At 40.1% G+C, this 22,465-nt stretch overlaps 1 protein-coding gene across 5 annotated transcripts; it reads right to left on the bottom strand.

The window, feature by feature from the left end:
* Positions 1-988: 988 nt before the first annotated feature.
* On the bottom strand, positions 989-22,279 carry klhl14 (kelch-like family member 14). 5 transcript variants are annotated; one of them, XM_027288001.1, is made up of 10 exons: positions 21,842-22,279; positions 19,648-19,887; positions 13,551-14,451; positions 11,484-11,605; positions 7,248-7,337; positions 6,385-6,463; positions 5,879-6,069; positions 4,871-5,029; positions 3,199-3,341; positions 989-2,632 (listed from the first exon to the last, which is right to left on the bottom strand). In XM_027288001.1, exons 2-10 carry the CDS (start codon positions 19,796-19,798, stop codon positions 2,492-2,494), a joined length of 1,977 nt encoding a protein of 658 aa, XP_027143802.1. In that variant the 5' UTR covers positions 19,799-19,887; positions 21,842-22,279; the 3' UTR covers positions 989-2,491. The 5 variants fall into 5 exon arrangements, with proteins under 5 accessions (XP_027143802.1, XP_027143791.1, XP_027143803.1 ...); XM_027287990.1 differs by having other exon boundaries at positions 991-2,632; positions 3,199-3,356; XM_027288002.1 differs by lacking the exon at positions 19,648-19,887 and having other exon boundaries at positions 991-2,632; positions 3,199-3,356; positions 21,842-21,860.
* Between the last annotated feature and the right edge of the window lie 186 nt (positions 22,280-22,465).

Genomic DNA, 22,465 nt, shown 5'->3' with positions numbered 1-22,465 from the left:
TATCCTCTAGGCACGCGGCCAAGTGGATGCATGAAGTGGAGATGCCAAGCAGAGAAACTGCTGCCATTGACAGGGGGAGAAAAAAAACAAAACACAAAACACAAAAAGACATTAGAAATAAACCATCAGGTGTACGTGTATAGGGGGACGAGCCTGCTGTTTGGTGCAGGAGACAGTTGGTAGTAAATGGTTGGAAAATCAAATCTGGTCTGGCATGAGAGGCTGCCTTGAGGGTAAACATCAGGTTTATTTTATATGCTTGCTAGTTCACGTTTTGCAGACTGCAGCTCGGTGTAATGCACCGTTATTCTAATCTAAAGGTGTTTCAGATTTATTAATAATCATACCTTGTGTAGTCTCAGAGCATAGAGACAAGTCTTTACTGGTATTATCTAATATACTGGGAGATGCAGAGGTGAACTGTGAATTAATCTATCTTTAATTCACATTGACATTAATTAATCTGCAGTCCAGCCCGAGTCTTCACATTACAGTAATTAAGTGTGTTTGACTCAACTACAAGCTATAAGTGCTGAGTACAAAGTACAAAAGAAAAAATGTTGTTGCTCGTGTACTGCAACATTTTAGTTGGGAACACTTTGCATGTATTGTGTGTCTTCTTTCTATCAAAGTGTGAAGTTGTGTTTTAATCATTTAGATGAGTTATTGCACACATCTGTGTTCAGTGGCTCTCAAACTTTCAGCTCAAGACTCCTTCAAATTAAAGCAATTCCTACTTGATTGATGAACAGTTCAACCAAAGAATGATTTTGCCTCTTTGGGTTGTTTATGATTAAATTTTTGAGAAGAAAAACTGAGAATGCTTTGAAGAAAGTGATGGTAGAAATATGTTGTCCGTCTTATGAAGTCAGTGTGGTGCACATGGACGCACATTACAGATGCTCAAACTTCTTTTTGTCAATGAAATGAAAATGTCAAAGAACTGAAGGAGGTTTTTTTAATCATCAAGAGTCAATTTATTTTCATATTCTAAAATGCAAAGGACATAACAGGATTTGAGAATAAATCCAAGGTTGAGTGCACAAAAATGTTTCACTGCAAGCGATTATGTACAAGAATGAAATCAACCAATCTTTACAGAATTCAACAGGTACTGCATCGATATTTAGAGTCAACTTTTTCAACCTAATAACGTAGACTAGACTGGATTTAGAGTCATTTGTACGTAAGATCATTTTTTTTTAAAACACAGCACAGTAATTAATTTACATTTTAGTGAATCAAAGGTGCTGAATTAAAAGTTCACCATTAGTGCATTAAGGACGCTCGTTTGTTTTTCATACATCAAAGATTAAAATCTTACCGAGGTAATACTATGTGGCCTCATAAACAGGCCTGTTCGCATTAACTTGTGAAGGAGAACAAACCAAACTAATGTCCTCTTCATCTGTTTACCCAAACATGCTACCCATAAATACATTGGCTAGCAATTTGAAATTTGATTGTACCATCATTATCATAATTAACGTGAACATTAGTGCGTCATATGAATATTTAAGAATCACTGGTGAACCTTAAATCGTTTTGCCTGCAGCGTTAGGAATAGTGGTCGCAAACATTTGGCGAGATTTTTTTTTCTGTCAGGCAGATAACCTGCAAAGAACTCTCTGTTCAACAAGTTATACAGAAACACGACTTCAGTCTGGGTATGAATTATCAAGATAATAATTAGTTAAAAAGTAGGGCTGGGTGATATGGACACATACTCATAAAGATCAGTGTGTACTTGTGTACTTTTTACAGTGTTTGGACCCCAGTATACCTGCTAGTTAGGTAGGTATTTTCATTCATACTATGTCAGTTAAATAATGATTAAAGCCTCCTCATTTTGTAAATATGTTCATTTTCAGAGAAAGGCAACAAAACAGTTGCATGATGATCTGATTGGGTGATGCAGCAGGATAAGTGCACAATCCAGTCAGAGAAAAATGAGTTATAACTCTAACAATGAAGAATATTTATACACTTTGATCATCACGGTTAATGTAACTCACCCAGCCCTAGTTTAACTGAACCCCGTGACGATTTGGGACTGGACCACTGTTTCTCTCAGTGTCAGTCCATGAAACAACACTGCATTTTGCTGGAATTATGCCTCTACTGAATACAAGATACAATGGATTTGAAAGCTATAATTCAGTTCAACACTATGCGTGCTATAGAAGAGAAGCCAAAAACACTTACTATCCGTTTAAATTAAAATCAAATATGAAACTGACCATTTCTCAGAACACAGATGAGTTTAAATACATGAGTTACACAATTCTTCTTCTTTTTTCTTTTTTTTTTTTTCAAACCTTCAGTAGGGAATAACGAAAGTGCTCTGGTCAAACCTGTAAAAAAATAATTTATACACACCCCCGTCATCTGACCGGAGGGTTTGTCACAAAATTGTTGACAACTGTTTTGCTTATTGATGGTCCTCCCCCCATTCACTCTTCTGCTCCTTGCCCTTGCTCGCCCTTAGTTGTCATTTGTTAAAGGGAAGGCAGGCAGGCAGTATGACGGTGGAACAGGCTGGGCCCGCTAAGGGCTCTGCCACCTCTCCCTCCAACTCTGTCCATGTTCCTTTCTCTGGGCTGTAGCAGATGGTAGAAGACTTATAGGCCCCCTGAGGACAAAAAAAAAAGAAAAAAAGAAAATCAAGTCATTCCCTTCATTCTTCTTTGTGCTGTTTTTCTAACCGTGGAATGGAAAAACTCTCTTTTATATGAATGCATGTAGTCAAAAACAGCTGGGACAACTTTAAAGATGAAGTCTGGCGATTTTCTGAACAAAAACTGACAAAAAAAACCGATCCTACTAATGAGCCTGTGTAGCTGAGGTCAGATATAGCTTATTGTTCTGTGCAGCAGAGCTCTGCCGTTCAAAAAAACACATGAATGAGCCAGATACACTGTAGTTTATTCTGAATCTAAACCATCTCTAAACCATCCTGCTGTATGTGAACATGTGTATTAATCCGCAGATGAAAATAGTCCCTGACAAATCCACTATTAATTCCTGCTAGCGGAACATTTGATAAAAACTACAGTGCCCAAGAAAAGTATTTTGTATTTTTTTGTTTTGGTCTTTTCATGACATTTGTTCATAGCAGCAAAAGTATAGAATTTTCTAAAAAAGTAAAATCTAAATGATCCTGTCTAAAATAATCTAATCCGATGTGTAAGAATATACCATGCTCCAGCTGTAGCCACCAACGAGGAAGATGCTGTCATCCAAAACAGCACAGCCCGGGCCGCTGCGACCCTCCAGGATAGGTGTCTGCAGGATGTTCCACTGGTCAGCTTTCGGGTCGTAACACTCCACCAACATTACATCTAGATGTGAGAAACCTTTGTGTGAGAGAGGAAGAAAAATATCTTAAAGCACTTAAACGCACTGTTCTTACTGATTTTTCAACAGGCAGGTAAAATGTGATGTCACATACTTGATGTGCACAATTAGGACTTAACGACATTTGAACATTTGTGGGATTTTCTGCCTATTGTTGCCAGGCAACTGTAAATAAAATTGGCTAAAACCCACACCTACTCTGTCCTGATGAAGCAAACTTGTTGGAGTTACTGATTGTCGCATATGTAGTCATGCATATTTAATGTTAAGCAAACAGTCTTTCCTCCCTGCTGTGATCGGGTAGAAGGTTCAGGATACACCAGGTCAACAATGACGGGACGAGTTTCGACCCTTGAGCCACTCGAATCTTAAATGAGAACACCGACTGCACCTTAAAATACTTCTTATTTATTTTCTCCCTAATTACTATTACTTTGATAATTTCAATGATGATTTGTTACATTTTCTCTTACTATTACTATCCCTATTTTAATTGAACAAATTGTATAAGCTTACAGAAAGACACTGCACTGTGACTGTACCTGTACTGTATGATTACATGTGACCATTAAGCTAAACTGATCAAAATGATTGAAATGTTTAAGATTTTATATCCAATGTAGTGTGTCCAGTTTAATACACTACCTGTTTTTCTTGTTATTCAGTCAATATACTGATAATACCATGATAGCCACCATACATGCCGGTAAAACCAGGAGAAAAATAACTGAATGATGAAATATTGACATCTAGACAAGTCTAAAAAATGATCTGTTTTTCTTTCCTCATTCCTCTCAGGGTCTCTGAAGCCTGGTTGATTATATTTACAAGTGTCTGCTTTTCCCTGAATATCGCCACAATCTGAAGGCAAGACTTTAATTAATACAGCACATTTCACTACGAATGAACTCAAAGGGTTTTACATTGAAATGTAAAAACACACACACAGACAGAGTAGAGGAAGTCACATCAACCCAACAGAAGTAAAGCGCAGACAAAGAGATGCACAGACACACATACTGTACATATACAGCAACTAACCATAAGCCTGAGAAAATAAATCAATTCGCCTTTAAATGTGGATACAGTCGTGACAGATCCCAGCGCGCTCACAGAAAGTTTCCATGAGCCGAATTTGAAACTGTGGCAGTGAAAAACCAATTAGAGTTTGCAAATTGTACACCATGTAGAGTAAATCTACATTTAATAGTCTTTTCAATTAACTGTGAAAGACTGTATTGCAAAGAAACACATTCGAGTTCCGCTTTTCAGAATTCCCATTCAAACGCCACCATTCAGTCCTGCTAAATACGAAATGACACGTAACAACAGTTCAGTTGTTTGTTCAGTTTTGCTCAATGATGAACGGTGAAAAAGAAGAGGAATATGGGTTGCAGAGTGTAATCAAGGTCATCGTTGCCTGCTCATAATGGCAGCGTCTCTTTCACACGGTTTAAAAAAAAAAAAAAAGTATCAATCTTGACCCGTTTTCTGTTCATTTCCGAGCACTTACCTTTCAAATGGTTTCCACCAATAGCATATAGGCGGTCGTTCATTCCAGCCAGGGCATGAATGGCACGCTTTGTGTTCATATCCTGTTTCCTAGCCCACACATCCATTATGGGGTCATAACAGTAGAGCCAGGACACATACTCTCCATTGTGAACTCCTCCTGCAACAGGTAAACACAGGTCTGTGCCTTTAATACTGGCAGACACACTGGCTGCTCATGTAATGTTCTCTGTAGGACAAACTGACATGCGTGTGCGCAGATCAATGTCATTAAAAAATGTATTGATTTATCACTGAACCTAATAATTACCAGGGTTGCCATGTTGAAATAAACAGTAAATTATCTTAATTACTCAACATATGATTAATCGGTGTAGATTATTGATTGCTTTCTTTACTTTTAATACCCTGCAGCCGCATGTATTTACAGAGAAACTTTTTAAACTTCATCCTCACTGGCTCGACATTTTGTTTTTTTGCCTGATAGATCGCAGTGCGTCAGAATTAATGGTGCCTTCTCAAACCAGCTCAAACACGGGTACCACTCAAAGTTTTGGTGCCTTTGTTCCCTTGTTTCAGTTTCATGTTGTAATGACTGGTGTGCTGCATAATACAGTACAATAGTCACGTCATTAAATTCACAGATGATTCAGTGATAGCCCGCTTTTGGAAGAGGAGGATTTTATCTATGTCTTTCTGCGTTGGTGTGATGAGTCTTTGACTGATTTAAATGTGACTAAAACAAAGAATATCAGTATAAATTTCTGACAGTGAAAGTATTGTATGGACTTTATTCTGAAATTACACTGAGCTGGTTTCAAAACATACTTTCAGAGAAACCTAGTGACAGTGGAATCAGAAATGTAACCCAGGCATTCAATCATGTATGTTTCTGTCTGTGATAATAAAGATGGTTGATTAATATTGTTAGATGCTGTGCCTGCCATATATTAATGTTTGTGTTTTTATCTTGTATATTTTACGAGTGAGTGACAGATTCCCTTCTGACCTGATATGTAGATCTTGCCGTTGTGCACTGCTCCTGCATGGGCGGCCAGAGGCTGTGGCAGAGATGACACGTAGTTCCACTCGTTAGTCTCCAGGTTGTACGACTCCACGCTGGAGAGGTAGCCGCTCTCGTTCCTGCCGCCGATCACGTACAAGTGCTTTTCCAGGCGGCAGGCAAAGAAACTGGCTCTCCTGAGGAAGCAAGTGTCAACCAGACAACATCATTACACCATAAACGACAAGATTTATCATAGGATTATCCACAGTTTGTGTGTAAAAGGATAGATTTAAATAATAATCATAATTAGTTACATGTTAATGGTTAATACAAAGAATTGCACAACGTTTGTATGCAAAACATGAATATAAAAATCTTTTTTAAATCTAATCATTTTAATTTTAGGACAATGACTCATTAGAAGTTAATAATGTTCAAAAGTCCAGTGAAAATCCTACAGACTCTTTGTGCATCATCAGATTTACTGAGCATGACTTGAATAGACTTACCTCTCCTGCATAGGAGGCAACTGTATCCAACTGTTGAATCTGGGATCATAGCGGCTGACAAAATTAGTGCTGTGTTTTCCTGGAAAACAGAAAGAATCGAGATCAGTGACTCAAACGACTTAAGTCCTCATGGTAAGATACTGAATATGACTCAGTCCTAACTGGCTAACTCTTTGCCAAACTCCTTGTTAAATACAGTACCAACGAAATGCACAACTGTGACTCTGCGAGTCTCCATTTATAAATATATTATCTGAAAATCACCGCCCACACATGATGATTTTCAGTGTTAATGTGTGCTGCTTTTTTATTTTTTTATTATTTTTTACAGCCATTTGAGTTAACACCTGTTGACTGAAGTCTTGTTTTTCCAATTATAGTGATCTGGTTTTCATCTTAACATCTTGAAATATCTCTAATGATGTGTATTGATATTTTATTGATTTCGACTCTGAGAGCTGAACAAACACTATTAATTTCACTACGCTCAGCACTGTGTTGTTTTGATGGAATAAGAAGGACAAAAGGACAGCATCAGAGTTTTTGATCATTTACAGTTTCTTATTATGGCAGTGCGACTTCACAAAAAGCACTCTCAACACTTACCACAAATATTTCAGTGGTAATAGCGGTTATTTTTCTGTGCCAATTATTGACAAGTGTTGACTGGAGTGTTGTTTGTCCACTCAGAGCTGATCTGGCTCCAGGGTGAGTGTTTGAAACTGAAATCTGAAAGTGTTACATTAACTCCGATGGGTTTGAACTCGCATCAACTCTGGTTCTCTAAACTGAGTAAACATTGACAAATCCGCTGTGCCGGAGTCACTGGAAAGCAAGACGCTCGGTCTGTGGTGTTACTGTACCGTTGGGGTTCCACTGGTCCTCTCCGCCCATCAGCAGCAGGAAGTTTTCCACCTCCACCACGCAGTGATGGGCACTGTTGTAAGGCATTACTGGAATAGACAAAATTCAGGCATCAGTCACTAAAACACAAGAATAATGCAGGTAAGTAGTCCCCAGTGGGTCAAATTGATTTCTATCTGTTACAGTACCATTAAAAACTTTTAGAAAGTTTTTTTCTTAAATGAATGATGATCGACAAAACATGTTGTAAAAACACACTGACCTATCACTGAACAAAGCTTGATTGTACGGTTTTGGCCCATACGAACTGATGTAGTGTTGTAATTTAGTTATTTTACAGAAGATACTGTACAAAGAGGAGATTTATACCTGTCAAAAGATTTGTTGGCAGCCTGCGATAAGGCAGATTCAGGGAGGTTTTTTAAAGTTAAAACACCAACACAAGATGAATGGCTGAAAACTGTGACAGACATATATAGGATGGAACTGTTGACTTATAGGATAAGAACTCAGGAGGATATCTGTCAGGAGAAATGGACAATGTTTGCACATCAGCGACAGGACAAATCAATGTACTTGTGAAACATTACATAGGAGCTGGTTTTGTGAAGATATTGCAATCAAGACACCCTTTGTTTTATTATTATTATTTCTTTTGTGTGTACGTTGGGTTACATTTCTATATGTATGGAAAATACATTTTAAAACGTGTAAAGAAGCTTAATAAAAAGCTTTAACCAGGTCTTGGATGAACACTAATTGAAGATCTCTGATACAGGTCTACAAGTCTGGACAATAATTGTTAGTCACAATTATTTCTTGTAACAAAATGTTATCTTAATTTAAAAAATTACATTTGTACTGACGCTGTTTCTCATTCAGTGACTATTTTTATCCCGCCACGCTGCTGCATGTCCTATTGTTTGACAAGGAGTGTTCATTGTACATGTTAATGTCAAGATTGATTTAATTTGCAATGTTCTCATCAGAACAGGCCAACGTGCTTGTTACTGTCACACAGGCAAACATCTATTTCACAATCCTCAGTGTGAGCCGATGTTATAGAATTTATTTCTCCTCTTCGTTGCTTTTGTTTTGCAACCTTCCATTCATCCATTTACAGGAAGTGATTTCTTGTGGGGAATCAAGCCTGTTGACTCGTTAACTGGAACAAATGAAAGAATGAGGAAGAGTAAACTGTCTGCTGTTTGTTGTGACAATAATATCTATCTATCTATCTATCTATCTATCTATCTATCTATCTTTCTTATCTTTTTTTCTTTCTCCCTCTAGCATTAAAAAATGCTACAGCAGCTATTCGTCTAATATTTTCAGTATACAAAATAAACATGACCTTTGGTGCATCATACTCCTCATGCTGTATTAGCACACTCTACCCTAAACATCTACAAGTCCACAGCTGCAGCAGAACCCCTCGTGGAGGAGGATTTTCCCTTGTGTATGTTTTTGTGCTCCCCACATCTCCTCCATCTTCTTTTGCTGAAGTGACCCCATTGAGATGTAGAGAAATGGTCTTAGGTGACAGTCATAATGAACATGATCGTGTTCACTCAATAAATCTCAGGCCCGGTGCTTTTTGAGCACAAATCAGTGAAATGTTAAAGCCCACCTGTCTGTCTCCATCAGTCATTTCCACTGTCACCTCCCCAACGCCTGATGGATCACAGTTGCTGCAAAATTAGACAGCCTTGAATCTCATTTCTTTCCAATTGGCCTCTCCCTGCAATCTCACTCTGGCTAGGCTGACATGTGCCGGTCCTCTATGGGAGGAGAGTCTCAGATAGGAACTAATACTACATACACTAAACACAGCTTTATCTTGAACGAGGGGATTAGGTTGCCTACCTCCAGTGCACCTCAAAGACGAGCGCCATATGACTGCCAAATTCCCTTACATGCTATTTACATTATCATTCAGTCAGCAGTATATAGGACACGGATGGGCGGCTTTTTATTTGATGTCTAGCGACTCAAAATCATCTCGTAACCTCTCGTGTGAAAAGGAGATTCCTGCTTTACAGTATGAGCAGATCCGTGGGAGGATTTGAGACATTTGTCCTACCTCTACAGGTTCTTCAGGTGAACAGTGAGATAAGTGAAAGGCTGTAATAACACTGAGAGCACTGTAATAGGCTTGTGCAGTGAAAATAATAACATATATCTATTATTTTTCCTTCTACGATGTCAGACTTTACTGAGAATTATCACCTGAGAAAGAGTGTGAAATTAATCTACGTATCCGTCCCCTCTCCTTCAAATCTTTCACTAACCCCAGGGGGTGAACAGCCATAAGAGGGCAGGATGAGCACGTCCTCTATGAGATGGACGCCATCATTCCAGTCTACAGTGAGCTCTAGGGCTCACTAGAGGGAGTCAGAAACCTCTGCATAGAGGCACAGTCGGGGTTGGTTGAATGACTCCACAGCTAATGCACCACTGCTGCTCGAGCTCTGACGTGCCTTTAACACCATTACAATTGCATCCCACTGAGCTGGATTCCTTTGTTCTAGATCATGCTGTGTAGATGAGGTCCATTTCCAAGTGGGAGATTTTAATATCAGGTTGGTTTAAAAGAAGAAGAGAGGGAGAACAGTCCAGCCCTGTGGCTGAGCCTGTGCCTGCCTTTGTCTTGTGTTCGTCCACGCCGCTGTGGGTACACTAGATGGCAAACTTTACACTGGAATCAGCGAGCAGTAGATATATCCGACACAACGAGAGGGATCAGATTCTTCCCAAATTGTGTTGATGAATGTCTTAATCAAAGGCTGTCCCTCTCAGGTTTCGCCTCATTGAAAAGTTATGATTGAATGTTAATAATCTTCTATTCCACATCCATTGTGTGGAAGCTACATCAGATGGTCACTGATGTGTTAAGGGGATGATTTTGCAGTTTTGTCCTTCCACTTGGCCACGGACCATTTGAGTGTTAACTTTTTAGTTTTGAGTGATGGAAATCCCTATTGACCTTTTTCCTTGTTGCAGTTTATACCCACGAGTGTGAGGTAAATGAGAAAATGACAATACAAACGCCAGTGAGTTTTCTGGCTCCTGCTTATGCATGGCTCCTTTAGTAAAAACACACACCCTGATAGATTTGGCCAAAAATGAGCTAAAATAAGAAACGACTGCCAAGAAAATGTTCGAGCAGAGGAAGAAACAACGTCCAAAACTTTCTCTGAATTTAAGACACAACAAGAGAAACGCCACACCGGACCAAACTGCACAGCACCGAGCTGACAGGCTCTATGGCTAATGTGTACGGATGAAAATACACTGCTGAGATATGTCTCCAACCAAAACAAGAGGACAAAAACTCAATACGTCTGGCAATGATGATGCAAAGCACAGATATGGTTTCCCATTAGCTTCTCTTTGACCTTTGCAATATGGCAACAATATAGTGGTGAGCCTTAAAAGGTCAGGGAAGACAGAGAGAGAAAAAAGAGCATAGTACACTTCACAGAGGTGAGAGCTGCAGGGATGTGTTGGTAAATTCACAAAATATGTTCTCTATAGACTCTACATTTTTTTCAATTGAGCAGATTTTTGAGGGGAAATGATGACAACTTGCAATATGACATCATGAAATCAATATCACAGCTGGTATAAATCACTACAGGCTATAGGATACCTATAGGATATCTTTTAATTTAGCTATTTAGTCAATTAAAATCATACATTTGCTTCTGAATGTTACATTAGAGCTCACCATCAATCTCTTTGGTATTTAACTCATAGGTCAACAGGCTAATTCCATGCTGCGTTTCAGTATGTATGGGGTAATTCACTCTCATATATTGATCAGTTTGAGTGAATAATCAAGCAACGTTTAAAAGCTATTGAGGAAAGATGGCATTCATTATTGTTCTATCTCTGCCACAGTAGATCATTAGATTCAAGTAAATCCCATCATGCATCCTGCCAGCATATTTCAGCAAAAACAAGGGAAACCGGGCATGAAGCTCCACAGTGCTGTGAAGTCACGCTCTGATTAAAAACTTATATTAAAAGTGATAGTGATACATTATTACCTAAAGGATTTAGGGAACTCCTTCCCCTCATTTTCTGTGGAAATTAACCTGTGTTAAAGTCATCCATAGGAACAACTTCCTCTCATCATAAAAGCCACTAACACAAGATGCCTCAGGTTAAAAAAAAAAACAAAAAAAACCAACAACAAAAAAAAAAAAGGCAGCAGAGGCTTTGCTACTCACTTGTGAGGATCTTCCATGTCTTTTTCTCATCGTCATAGTACTGGACCAAATTGCTGGGGAGACGATCAGGTCCAGGAGGCAAACCACCCACCAGTAACAGCAATCTCTTATTGGAACGGATTCTGTAATGTCAAAAGTGTGGGTGTGTGGACAAGTGTTAGGAAACAGGGAACAAAACAGGTATTAAGACTTGAAATAAAACACCCAAAGGCCAAAATAAGGACAGCCTGAACTTGGACACCTTTAATTCCTTTATTTACATAATTACTTTGATAGCAATAACAGCACTTGCTCAGCGTGTTTTGATTTTTCACTGAACATGCTCAGCGTATGAATGAAATAAAGAACAAATGCATGTTTAAATGGATAACTGGTCCTCGTCTGGGTACTGAACTTGAGACAACTAATCAAGCAATATGTGGCCACGTTCATCATGATTAACAAAAAAATTGCTCAACGGCGCACTTATCCTTTTGATGTGTTATTGAATGGTTATTGTACTCTAAAGATATCTTTTCAATTAGCTGTGAAGCGAAGACGGTCGTGCAGGGTGCCATGCTGGAGGCTAAAAGCGCAATTGAGTACATAAACCTGCCTATACACTGTCTCCATTTCATTGGCTGCAATGATTCATGTGACATCTCTGAGCCAGTTGTGAGATATTTCCTGCTGTTTGTATATGATATATAACCCCAAAAAGCCGCACACTTTACTGTACATTAATGAGCATTATCTGGCACCGAATGGATTTCATAACAAATCTACAAATTAATCACAATATGCAATAAAAAGATTAAGAGTAGCTGGCCTTTATATTCAGTCACATTCACCTTTTTTTTCCTTTTTCATATTTTACTTTTTCATGCTTGGGAAAATCACCGCCGTCTCGCTACATTCTCTCTGCTACTGGCCCACTCTGAAGTGTTTTGGGGTTATTCATATGCAAATGAGCCCCTGGACATAGATAATGGTGATTAATTGAGAGAGGAGAGAAACAGTGGCATGTGAAACTAATTATGAGGATTCCTGATTCTTTGCTCATTTAGGGTCCATATGTGGGGATAGATATGTTATTGGGATAATGTGGGAGTATATACATGTACAATTATTTCACTTTAAGATTCTTTGTGCAAAATTTGAATTTTCCCTGTTTTGAGATTCTCAGTGTCACGACTCTAATTTTCTGCTGCTCAGAGGTATATGTAGACTATTCCAAATTTGAATAGTGCCTTCACTACTCAAAAGATACAGTCAGCTCGGTAAACAAAACCTGACAACAGCATCATCAATCAATCAACTTACTGACAATGTCTATCTACTTACCAGCAAGTGCTGATCAGGACACTGAGTACGACATGCAGTTTGTCCTATTTTTGTGTCAGTGAGACACGTGTGTCTAACATAAATATATAAAGCATTGCCAAAATTGTCCTTTATTTGATAAATACTGCATTTTCTCAAATGAATTCCTTCTGACTGTGTTTTATTTGTGTTTATTGTGACCTCAATAGCGGGAGTGTCTTTGTACTTACACCAAAATAATTATGTAATTACCACGTAATTCTTGTAACAATTCAATTACAGCATTTCAGATTGTATTTCATGAGAGTTGCGACACATCGAACACATAACCTTTATCTACTTTGCTGCATCTTGTCTACACTGATTAGAAGCAATTACACTGATGTGTGAGGAAATAAAGAGTTGTTTTTTCCCCCACTAAAACATGAGGTAACCTCGTAATTATGGATAGTGTAGCATGGACTAGATCAAGCCCCCTTGACAGCTGGCATTCTTGTACAGGAGAACCCCCACAATCCTCATTAACTGGGCCTCAGACCTCACATCTCTGACTGACCACCTACATGGTCTAGACTACAAAGGCGGTGGGACCAGTAGTTGAGAGCGGGCAATACAGTACTTAAGTCGGCAATTTGTTCAAATTTAACAAGTGGGAGGCATTTAATCGCCTTCCGTCTACTCTCAGACAGCTCATTGCTGTGTGTGTGTGGGTGTGTATGTGTGTGTCTTTATGTATCTTTGTATGTTTGTCTGTCTTATTCTCACCTGCTGGCCACGGTCTGCCTGCAGTGCTGCCTGAAGGGCATTAGGTGGTAGTTCATGGCATCCAGGAGTAGTTTCTGGCACACAGGGTCACTCCTCATGAAGTCAACAGACTGCACCCTCTCCACCAGCTCTGGAGCAGGTATAAGGGCGAAGCGCAGCCTCTTCATAAGGTCCGGCGCATAGTGCATGCGAGTCTCCCGGTCATGCTCCAGCCAGAGGACTGACATCTGGAAGAGAGCCAGCTCTGACTCCACCGGAGGTGGCAGAGCATCTAGCATGGCACACATCTCCTCAAAGTTCAGCAGAAGCACATCCTCCACCAGGTACTTATTGGCCAGCTTCTTGGTCTCATCCAGTCCATGGAGTGCGGCAATCTTGCAGATCTGCTTGTAGTTCTGCACAGAGATCTGGTCGTTGAGGAACTGCACGCTGAGCTTGGTAATCTGGGGGATGTTCAGGATCTTGCTGACTGACAGCACCTCTTCCACTGTGTCCAGGGAAAGAGTCACGTTGGCAGTGTACAGGTACTCCAGCACTAATCGTAGTCCAATGGAGGAGCAGCCCTGGAGTACCAGGTTATTGATGGGCCTGGCGTTGGGGGTCACCAGCTTGTCATCAGGAGAGGATGAAGGGGTCCCACTGCTGCCCTGGTCCCCTTTGCTCCCCTCATTGTTGATTACATTATGGGAAGAAAAGAGAGATCTGAAATACTGGGAGCAGGATGCCAGCACAGCTTTGTGGCAGTGGAACTGCTGTCCCTGGGCAGTGAGAGTCACATCACAGAAAAGCTGTTTTCTCCATAAGAGGTTGAGCCCGTGCAGCAGGGTGTCACTGTGTGTTGGGTCAAAGGTGGATGTTCTATCACCCGATCTGGACATGACTTCCTGACTGTGAACGCCACCTAGGCAACAAATAAACCATGCAAGCCATTTACCTCAGGTCATTTATTTGCACACACACACACACACACACACACACGTAGCCTAACAGTCAACTATTACAATAGAAAAGCATTTCTCGGGTAAGTTATTTGAGCAGATCTCGCGTCCATCCAGCGGGGAATAACCACCATGCCATGCCTGCCGGCGAGAATCTACATCCAACACGGCTTCAGTCGCTTTCAACTTTGAGCTCTGGTCGTAAAGCAACAAACAAAAAAAACGCAGTAGTTCCCACAGCGTGCCACTCTTATTCATTCTTAAACTCGAGAGCAAGATGATTTAAATGGAGGCTGCTGATGATCTGAAGGGCGCTGTCAAAACAAAAAAACGGAGGATACGGAGATGCTGCGGCGCTTTTACCCCCCTCGGTAACGCGGCTGAAGTTGTCGGATGAGATGGGAGAGGGGAAGAAAAAAAAGGAGAGAGACAACCGCCACGGTGGACGGATAACATGCAGCAATCAGACAACACTTATCCCTTCTCCTATCTTGCCGTACACCCCCCCAACAATGAGGACATTACACATCGCACAGATTTACGGAGTCATACAAAAGCAATTAGTTTGTCTCCGAGCCGTCAGCACGCAGTACGGGCGCGTTTTCGCTTTTAGCCTACCTGAGTTACGCGGACGTGAGTATCGAAAAATATTCACTGAAATGCAGCTTAGGTTAAAGTTAAATGTAATATGCATTATCTATTGTTTCTTAGGCACTACGGAAGCTATTTTCTATGTGCGTAATGTGGGTAAACTTGACACAAGCGTGCTGTAACGTTGTCGCCAGATTCACTAAAAGCGCCTGTCACAACTAAATGATGTGAGCAGCTCGCCCTGAGAAGGAGCCAAACTTACCTGACTTCAGCTCTTGACAAAAAAAAGGAAAGTAAGCTTCAGGTTTCCCAAAATAATCTCACTTGAAAATTTTCCCCCTTTGTTCTCCTTTAAAGAAATGTCCTTTCCTTTAAAGTCTATGGTCGGTGGTATCTCCAAATAACCATTGATTCCAAACTCTTAAAGTCACTATTTCAGGTTATTTGTTGACGTTGATCATTTGTTCTTCTGAATTAACAAGAAGTGTGTGAGTGTGTGAGAGGGGAGCTGTGCTTTCTGCAAGAGAAGAAGAAGAAGAAATATACGTGTGACAAATTATGCTACCAAGAAACAACACATCATTATCCTTGGGCCTGGGGCTCAGTGAGTCGTAACGAGAGTAATAGGAAATCCACGGTTGGGGAGAGAAACGGTCGTGCATGGCCGGTGGAGAGAGACCATGCAGGGGTATGGATGCTGGAGAGACTCGCAAAATTATGGCTCAAGGCTATTGTAAAAACTGTCGAGCGTAAATGACTGCGATTTCAAACATCTATGGAAGAAAGAAAAGAGAAAGGGGGAGAAAAACCGAGTCTTTCCCTCGCTGTTATAGAGAGAACCGTCAAGTTTTAGTGCGCATTGCTAATTAGTCAATTTCTCTCTGCCTTCACAGCCCGACGACTTTGCTGCTGAGCTGAAACTGCTAATTTCTGGGACCAGCCTTTTTTTGGCTGTGAACTGGATGGATGAATGGCTTGTCTCGCACAAATGACAAAAAGCCCCTGCCTTAATCTCCATCGCCAAAATAACCCCTCATCTCATTCTGCTCCTGCTAGTCCTTCAAAAGAAGGTGCTCGACACACAAACTCAAGTTTTGCATCTGTATCATAAATACCACATGCACTATAATGTGCACATGTTGTTTATTATGTATTAAAGCTTATAATCCCCCACTATACCCACCCACCCCCCAAACACACACCACAATGTTTTTTTTTTCATTAATGTGTGACAAAAGCAATCAGACCACACACACACAATGAAACACAACACATGCCCAAAGTGATATAAAGTTAATAAACTGTGTTTTCATGTAGGATTATCTTGTCTGACCAGGTCAATGTGTCATCACCTGAGGTCTAGCTGCAGGCCTGAAGACACAAATGGTTGAAACCTAATACAACACCCATCAGTGCGCAAGAGTGTTGATTGGATGTTCAGATTCCTTATGGCAAGTCTGCACAAGACCGTCCTTTATCAATGTAAACTGATTGATGTAGACTCCTTGTTGTCTTCTGTGGATGTCCACTTGACCTTATGGTCTAATACATATCACTCCATCACAACAACCAACAAACTAAAAAAGGTTCTTACAGTCCTGTTTTATAAATCTAGTTAGTCATAATACTTTAGGTTCTTTAACCACAGTATACAAACTCCCCTCAGTCCTGTCCAGCTCCTACCCGAGCCTTGAGGTCTGGATGTCTTACACTGACATTTAAAATCAGGGAAACAAAGCCGCCTAATCTTATTATCTAAATTAAGACTGCATCCTTCCTACGACCCTGTTCATGAATAATCAGGTAATGTAATCCTGATCATTAGCAGGTTGACACCGGATGGTTACAGGTTCAAAATGAGAAAGAAAAAAAAAAAGACATTCCTGAAAATCCAATCAAAAACAACAGCTAGAGATGACTTATTAGGACAGAATAAACTGTCAATTAAATAAAGAGCTCAATTAGAGTAAAAAAAAAAAAAAAACTTACATACAGGACTCCCGTGGGACCAGAAGTGACAGATACCTCACAAGTTATGAAATGACAGATAGGGATAAATGGGTTTGTTCATGTACTATGAAATAGAGCAACGCCATGCTACCGTCAAGCAATAACAGGCCACATATAGGTAGCATTTATAATAGATGGAACCAGAACATAGTTTGATGTTTGAGTATTTGACAAGCACGCAGCCTGCCTATCCCCCACTTGTAGTTATACTGAGCAAATTCATTCTACATGAACTCTGTGAGATGACTGATTAGATTGTGCTCTGCATCTCAAATAATAATCATCACTGAAGGAAAACTGTAATACTGTAGTATTAATTAGTTGTTTGAAAGCACTAACAAAGCAGTTTCTATTGCTGTTTACTACTATTATTGTGTTGCCTCATTTTCACTTGACACAGCAGAACATTACAGTATTCCACCGTATTTCACTTCACGGAGTCACATACTGTTATCTCTGCTAGCAGTCAGTTAGCACTACATTACCCAAGTCTCGAGCGAGCTATTCTAACGCAATAAAATGACCATTTCCAACTCTTTCAGCTCTTTGTAGCAACTCAGTCTCCTGAGGCCACTGGTCTTCAGATTGCAGGGCGTTTATGGTTGTAAGTTGTTGCAGTGTGCAGAGGGAGGGGGGGGGGGGGGGGGGGGGGGGGGGGGGGGGTCATCAGATAAGAGAAGAATTTCTACACTAATTAAACCCTTTGAGACAAAGAATCACACCACAGTGATTTACAACTCTCTGTACCAGTTAACCCGACTCATATTTATCTGTCATATTACTCAGACACCATATCTACCTCTATGGGTAAAAAAAATCCTTTTGTCCTCAACATTATGGAGACACAAGAGGAGGAGATACAAGAGTAAATAACAACACTTACATTAGATTTAAATGCTTCACTCATTAGTTTTCAGAGATGCAAGCTCCTAAAAAAAAGGTATACAAAGATCCCAGCCACTGATTATCTACTTCATACAGTGAAATGGATTAATAAGCTCCTTATTTTACCCCCTGCTACTACACAACTTCCTGTGTAATGCTTATATTATAGCATGGATTTCTCACTGTTTATAACATAAAAATGAAAGTAAAAGACACAAACTGTAGACATTTTTTGTGGCCTTGAATAACTGATTAAAGAGTGAACATTTAATCTAATCAGTGCAATGGAACAAAACAAAAGGAGAAGCTCCAAAGTTGTGAATAGCAAAGTCTACCAGGCATAATTCCTTTTGCTGGCTGCTGCAGAGGGGTATGCTAAGATAGAAAGTATTATTTTCCTAAATGGAAGGTGTCAGATGGTCACGGAAATGTGATCGGCTGTTCAAGATCACTGCTTCCCATCTGCAATTTGTGACGTGTGAAAGATTCAGCCCAAATGTGCTCACCAAGCGTAAATCCTCAGCACTTTCTCTTATCGTGGAAAAGCAAGATAACCAGCTGTTTACAGATCAGAGAACATATCATATTAATATCATGGAGAGGGTGATATCATCTTGTTTGTAAAATATTTTGTTAACTAAGTGTGGTGTGGTATGGCAACCTATAAAGTGAAAGTTGTAATTTATGTGTTAGTGAAACTGTTATAGTTTAAAGCTTTTTGTCTAATAAAAAATATATTTAAAGGGGAGCAGGAACAGAAGATGCTGCAGGAATCCTCTTTAAAGAGAGAAAATTAATGCAGACTGCAGGTTACAGTAAATACAAAATTATAAAGCAGCGTTATATCAGCAGTTACATTTAAATTAAAGACCCCCCACCACCACCACCCATTCCAGTAAACTATATGTATAAACAGTGTTCCTTTGATTCAACATCTGTCTCCATGTATTTTATATCATCTCAGAAGCGTTCATTGTTATGTGTGTAAGGATATTATAATGTGACATGAATGCTTTGGATATAGAAACAGAGAGGTGTTTTGATTGGGAGTTCCTCTTTGTCCTGTCAGTCCCTGTAAACTGTAACTTGAACTATTTGTGGCAGCAGTTGTTTTAGTTTGTCACCTTGTGACAGTAGTTTTATTATGAAAGGAACAAATGAGCTCACTAAAGCATTAGTTTAATTGAGGACAAAGTTAAAGGGTCAGTTAAAGAGCAACAGCTCTAGTTTATTGTGAAGAACAAATCCAGTCACGTGTTTATTTGATTCAATATTTTGGACATATTTTGATACTGGGACCGATTAGTGAGTGCTTGTCATCTCATATCAAAGTTAGTCAGAGATGATTCATAAAACGTCCACAGTGTAATAAACTGGAGGCACTTATATTTGCCATTCAGGGAGTGCGGGAGGCCTGCTGTTTGAAACCCCTAGATCCCCACACATGGCGTAGCCACCACAGACACGGCTCAGAGAGTCAGCCGGCAGCCGGGAGGTGAGCAGAAAGGAACAGGCGGTGTCCCCTTCAGAGTGAGCACAGGAGCGTGTGTGTGTGTGTGTGTACAGTATGTGTATGTGTTGTGTGTGTGTGTGTGGCATTTCTCAAATGACAAAAAGGATACCAGTTGTGCAGTTCAGGTGGGAGGGGACATGGAGGTGGTATGGAAACTCACCTGCGGGAGAGTCTGGGCTGTTGGGACCAGGGCTGTAGTAGAGACCCGGAGATGTGTAGGGGCCGCAGGAGGCCACTGTGCCGTGGAGGAGGTTTGGGGGCTGGTGGGAGAGAGGGGGCTGCTGTTGCGCAGTCTCCCCAGCGTGATGCATCTACCTTCAGGGTGGCAGCAGGCGTGGAGTGGGGTGCGATGGAGCGAGCACGGGCTCAGTGGCGCGGTCACCTAGGGACGCTGAAGCTGCTGTAGCAGGACTGATAGTTATTCCTTGGGAGAATTGCAAGATGAGCCCCATTGTATTAGCAACCCCCTTCTACTAAAATTGTATCAATGTTCTCAAGCCTTTAAAGAATGAAGTTGGGGTGCAAAATATCTGACACTTATTCGAAAAGCGAATGCAGCACACCCTAAAGTTATATGATTAACAAAAGAAATATAACGTTGACGTGCTATGTATAGTCTCACTTAAAAAAATATAATCCAGTAATAAGCATATTCTAAAGTGTATGTTTCACTGTGAAGCAGAATGACTGTTGTCTGGGTTAAACTTCAGTAAATTCCTTTGGCAATGAGAAGCCAGCAAATTATTCCATACTGATTTGAAATTCTCACACATTAAGCTTTTTAATTTCCCAGCCATACTTTTGTGTTGCAACTGTTTGACTCGTATGTTTTAGAAATTCTCTGTGTCTAATATGGTCAGCACTCCCAATTATTCACTCCACTGACAAGTGAAACAAATGGGACCAACCAGTGCATTCTGTATTATCTACACCCCTTGGATTCCCTGACAATAATTAATACAATGGCAAGCTGCTGTTAGCAGCCCCGACGACATGAGCTCAACAACATAAGCTCTCCCTTTCCAAGAGCTCTTGAGAGGAAATTACATTCAGAGGTGAAGTCATATATACGTTGCGGATACTGGCAGCCGGGTCATATCATAGCATAGATAAAAGTCCTATTCTAAGGTGCTGTTAACATCACCAGGTTATTACTCACATCATTACACCATGAATGTAAGGTGCATGGAATATGTCAGGAATAATATGAATATAGCCCTGACCACAGAAATATACACAGCCCTTAACAGGAACGACTATCCCATATGTATCAGGGAAGTTCATTAATACGCCACATGATCTTACTGACCACCTCGTTGGCGTGGTCACACACCATTATGTAGTGTTACTTCATTTGCTCATAATACACATAAACAGGCAAACTAATATATCACATGAATAGCATACACTGTATATAAGCAGTGTTTGGTAATATAACTGTATTTTTCCTCATGTGTCGTGTTAAAACGAGATTAAATAAACGCTGACACATTTTTCTGGTTTAAAAGTCAACTGACCAGTCTGTCCTTTTTTCAGGGGTTGTCATACAATCATACTAACCCCTCATATTTTAGCCCACAAGCATATTAACAGGTTTTTTAATTATAGACGAGCACATTCCCCCCAACATCCATTAAAGGAATGCCATGCTAATTTTAAATCCTCGCAGCAGGCATTGGCATCAACAGAAGAAAAGTGGATGAGTTTCTCTTTAACAGCTGTAATTTGTGTTTTCCAATCACCATGCTGATTTCTGCTCATTATACTCCGGTTTCACACCGGTAAGTGAGCAAAGTTTGGATTGATTGACTCTAATTAACTAAAAAATGTTCCAAGCCATGGATTTATTATCATGCTAGCTAGCCACAAATGTCAGAGACTTTCACAAATTATTATCCTGTTAAGATAAATATCTTTGAAATCAAACGAGTGTGGAAACACAAGGAACATGTATTGTTATACTGATGAATTTGTTTGGCATGTTTTCTTCAGAGTTCCACATTAAAGACTCACCTGGGCAAACACACTGTTCCAGTGCATTGGTAAGCTGTACAGTATGACTGAATGACAGATGCTGTAGTCACCTAAACTTTAAAGGAATACACTCCCTAATAACTCACTCCATGTATAAATACTGAAGAGAGTGAACACTAGACAATGTTTAAAGTTATGTAGTTAAAATAAAATAAAATCTCCATTATATAAAATATATTCACAGTGCCCATATAAAGCAGTGCAGAGATGCCTGGTCCATTTTATGTTAACAGAGGACCTATTTCCTCTTGTGTGCTCCAAAACTTGGCAGCATCTCCCTCATTGATATTTTAGACACAGTAGCACCTCTCTCCACTCACATTCTTTCCTTGACTCCATCACCGCCATGGCTCAACTCTCCACTTGCTCATGAACAAAGACTGGACGGTTTGAGTGGACACCTCCATTTTCCTGGTTTTAAAAAGATCTCAAAACAGAATTTGGGTTAGCTTGAGAAGACAGAACGTTGCTCTGATTCACTTGGCTTCACGTCAACGATCAGAAGCGATCACTGAGGTGAATCCAAATGAAACGGGCCCATCGTCTGCATGGTGGCGCCGGGCTGAAATTGAGAATCATGCTGCCTGTAAATCAGATTTTCCCAACATGTCTCTTGCAAAATATGCTTTCATACAGAACTAAAAATATATATATATTTTAAACCAGCTTTGTTGTATCACTGAAAACAACAACACAGTGACGCTTGTGCTGTATTTTCCATCCTCATCATACTGAAACAACATAGAAGAAAATACATCTGAGCTGTCAAAAAGCCTCATCAGTATTTCCACAGTCCAGCCTCTTTTAGAGTAGCAGCATTTAGGTGTGTGCACTTTGAAGCACGCCTGCAGATAAATGTGATGACATCTAGTTGTGGCTCACTTTCATTTATTTAGGGGATTGATTAGATGCAAAGAGAGCAGACAAATGTGTTGGGGAGGCAC

This window comes from Larimichthys crocea, chromosome II (assembly GCF_000972845.2).
Source record: "Larimichthys crocea isolate SSNF chromosome II, L_crocea_2.0, whole genome shotgun sequence".
Taxonomy (NCBI): domain Eukaryota; kingdom Metazoa; phylum Chordata; class Actinopteri; family Sciaenidae; genus Larimichthys; species Larimichthys crocea.
The sequence above is the reverse complement of the archived record's forward strand: the minus strand, read 5'-3'. Positions and strand labels throughout refer to the sequence as shown.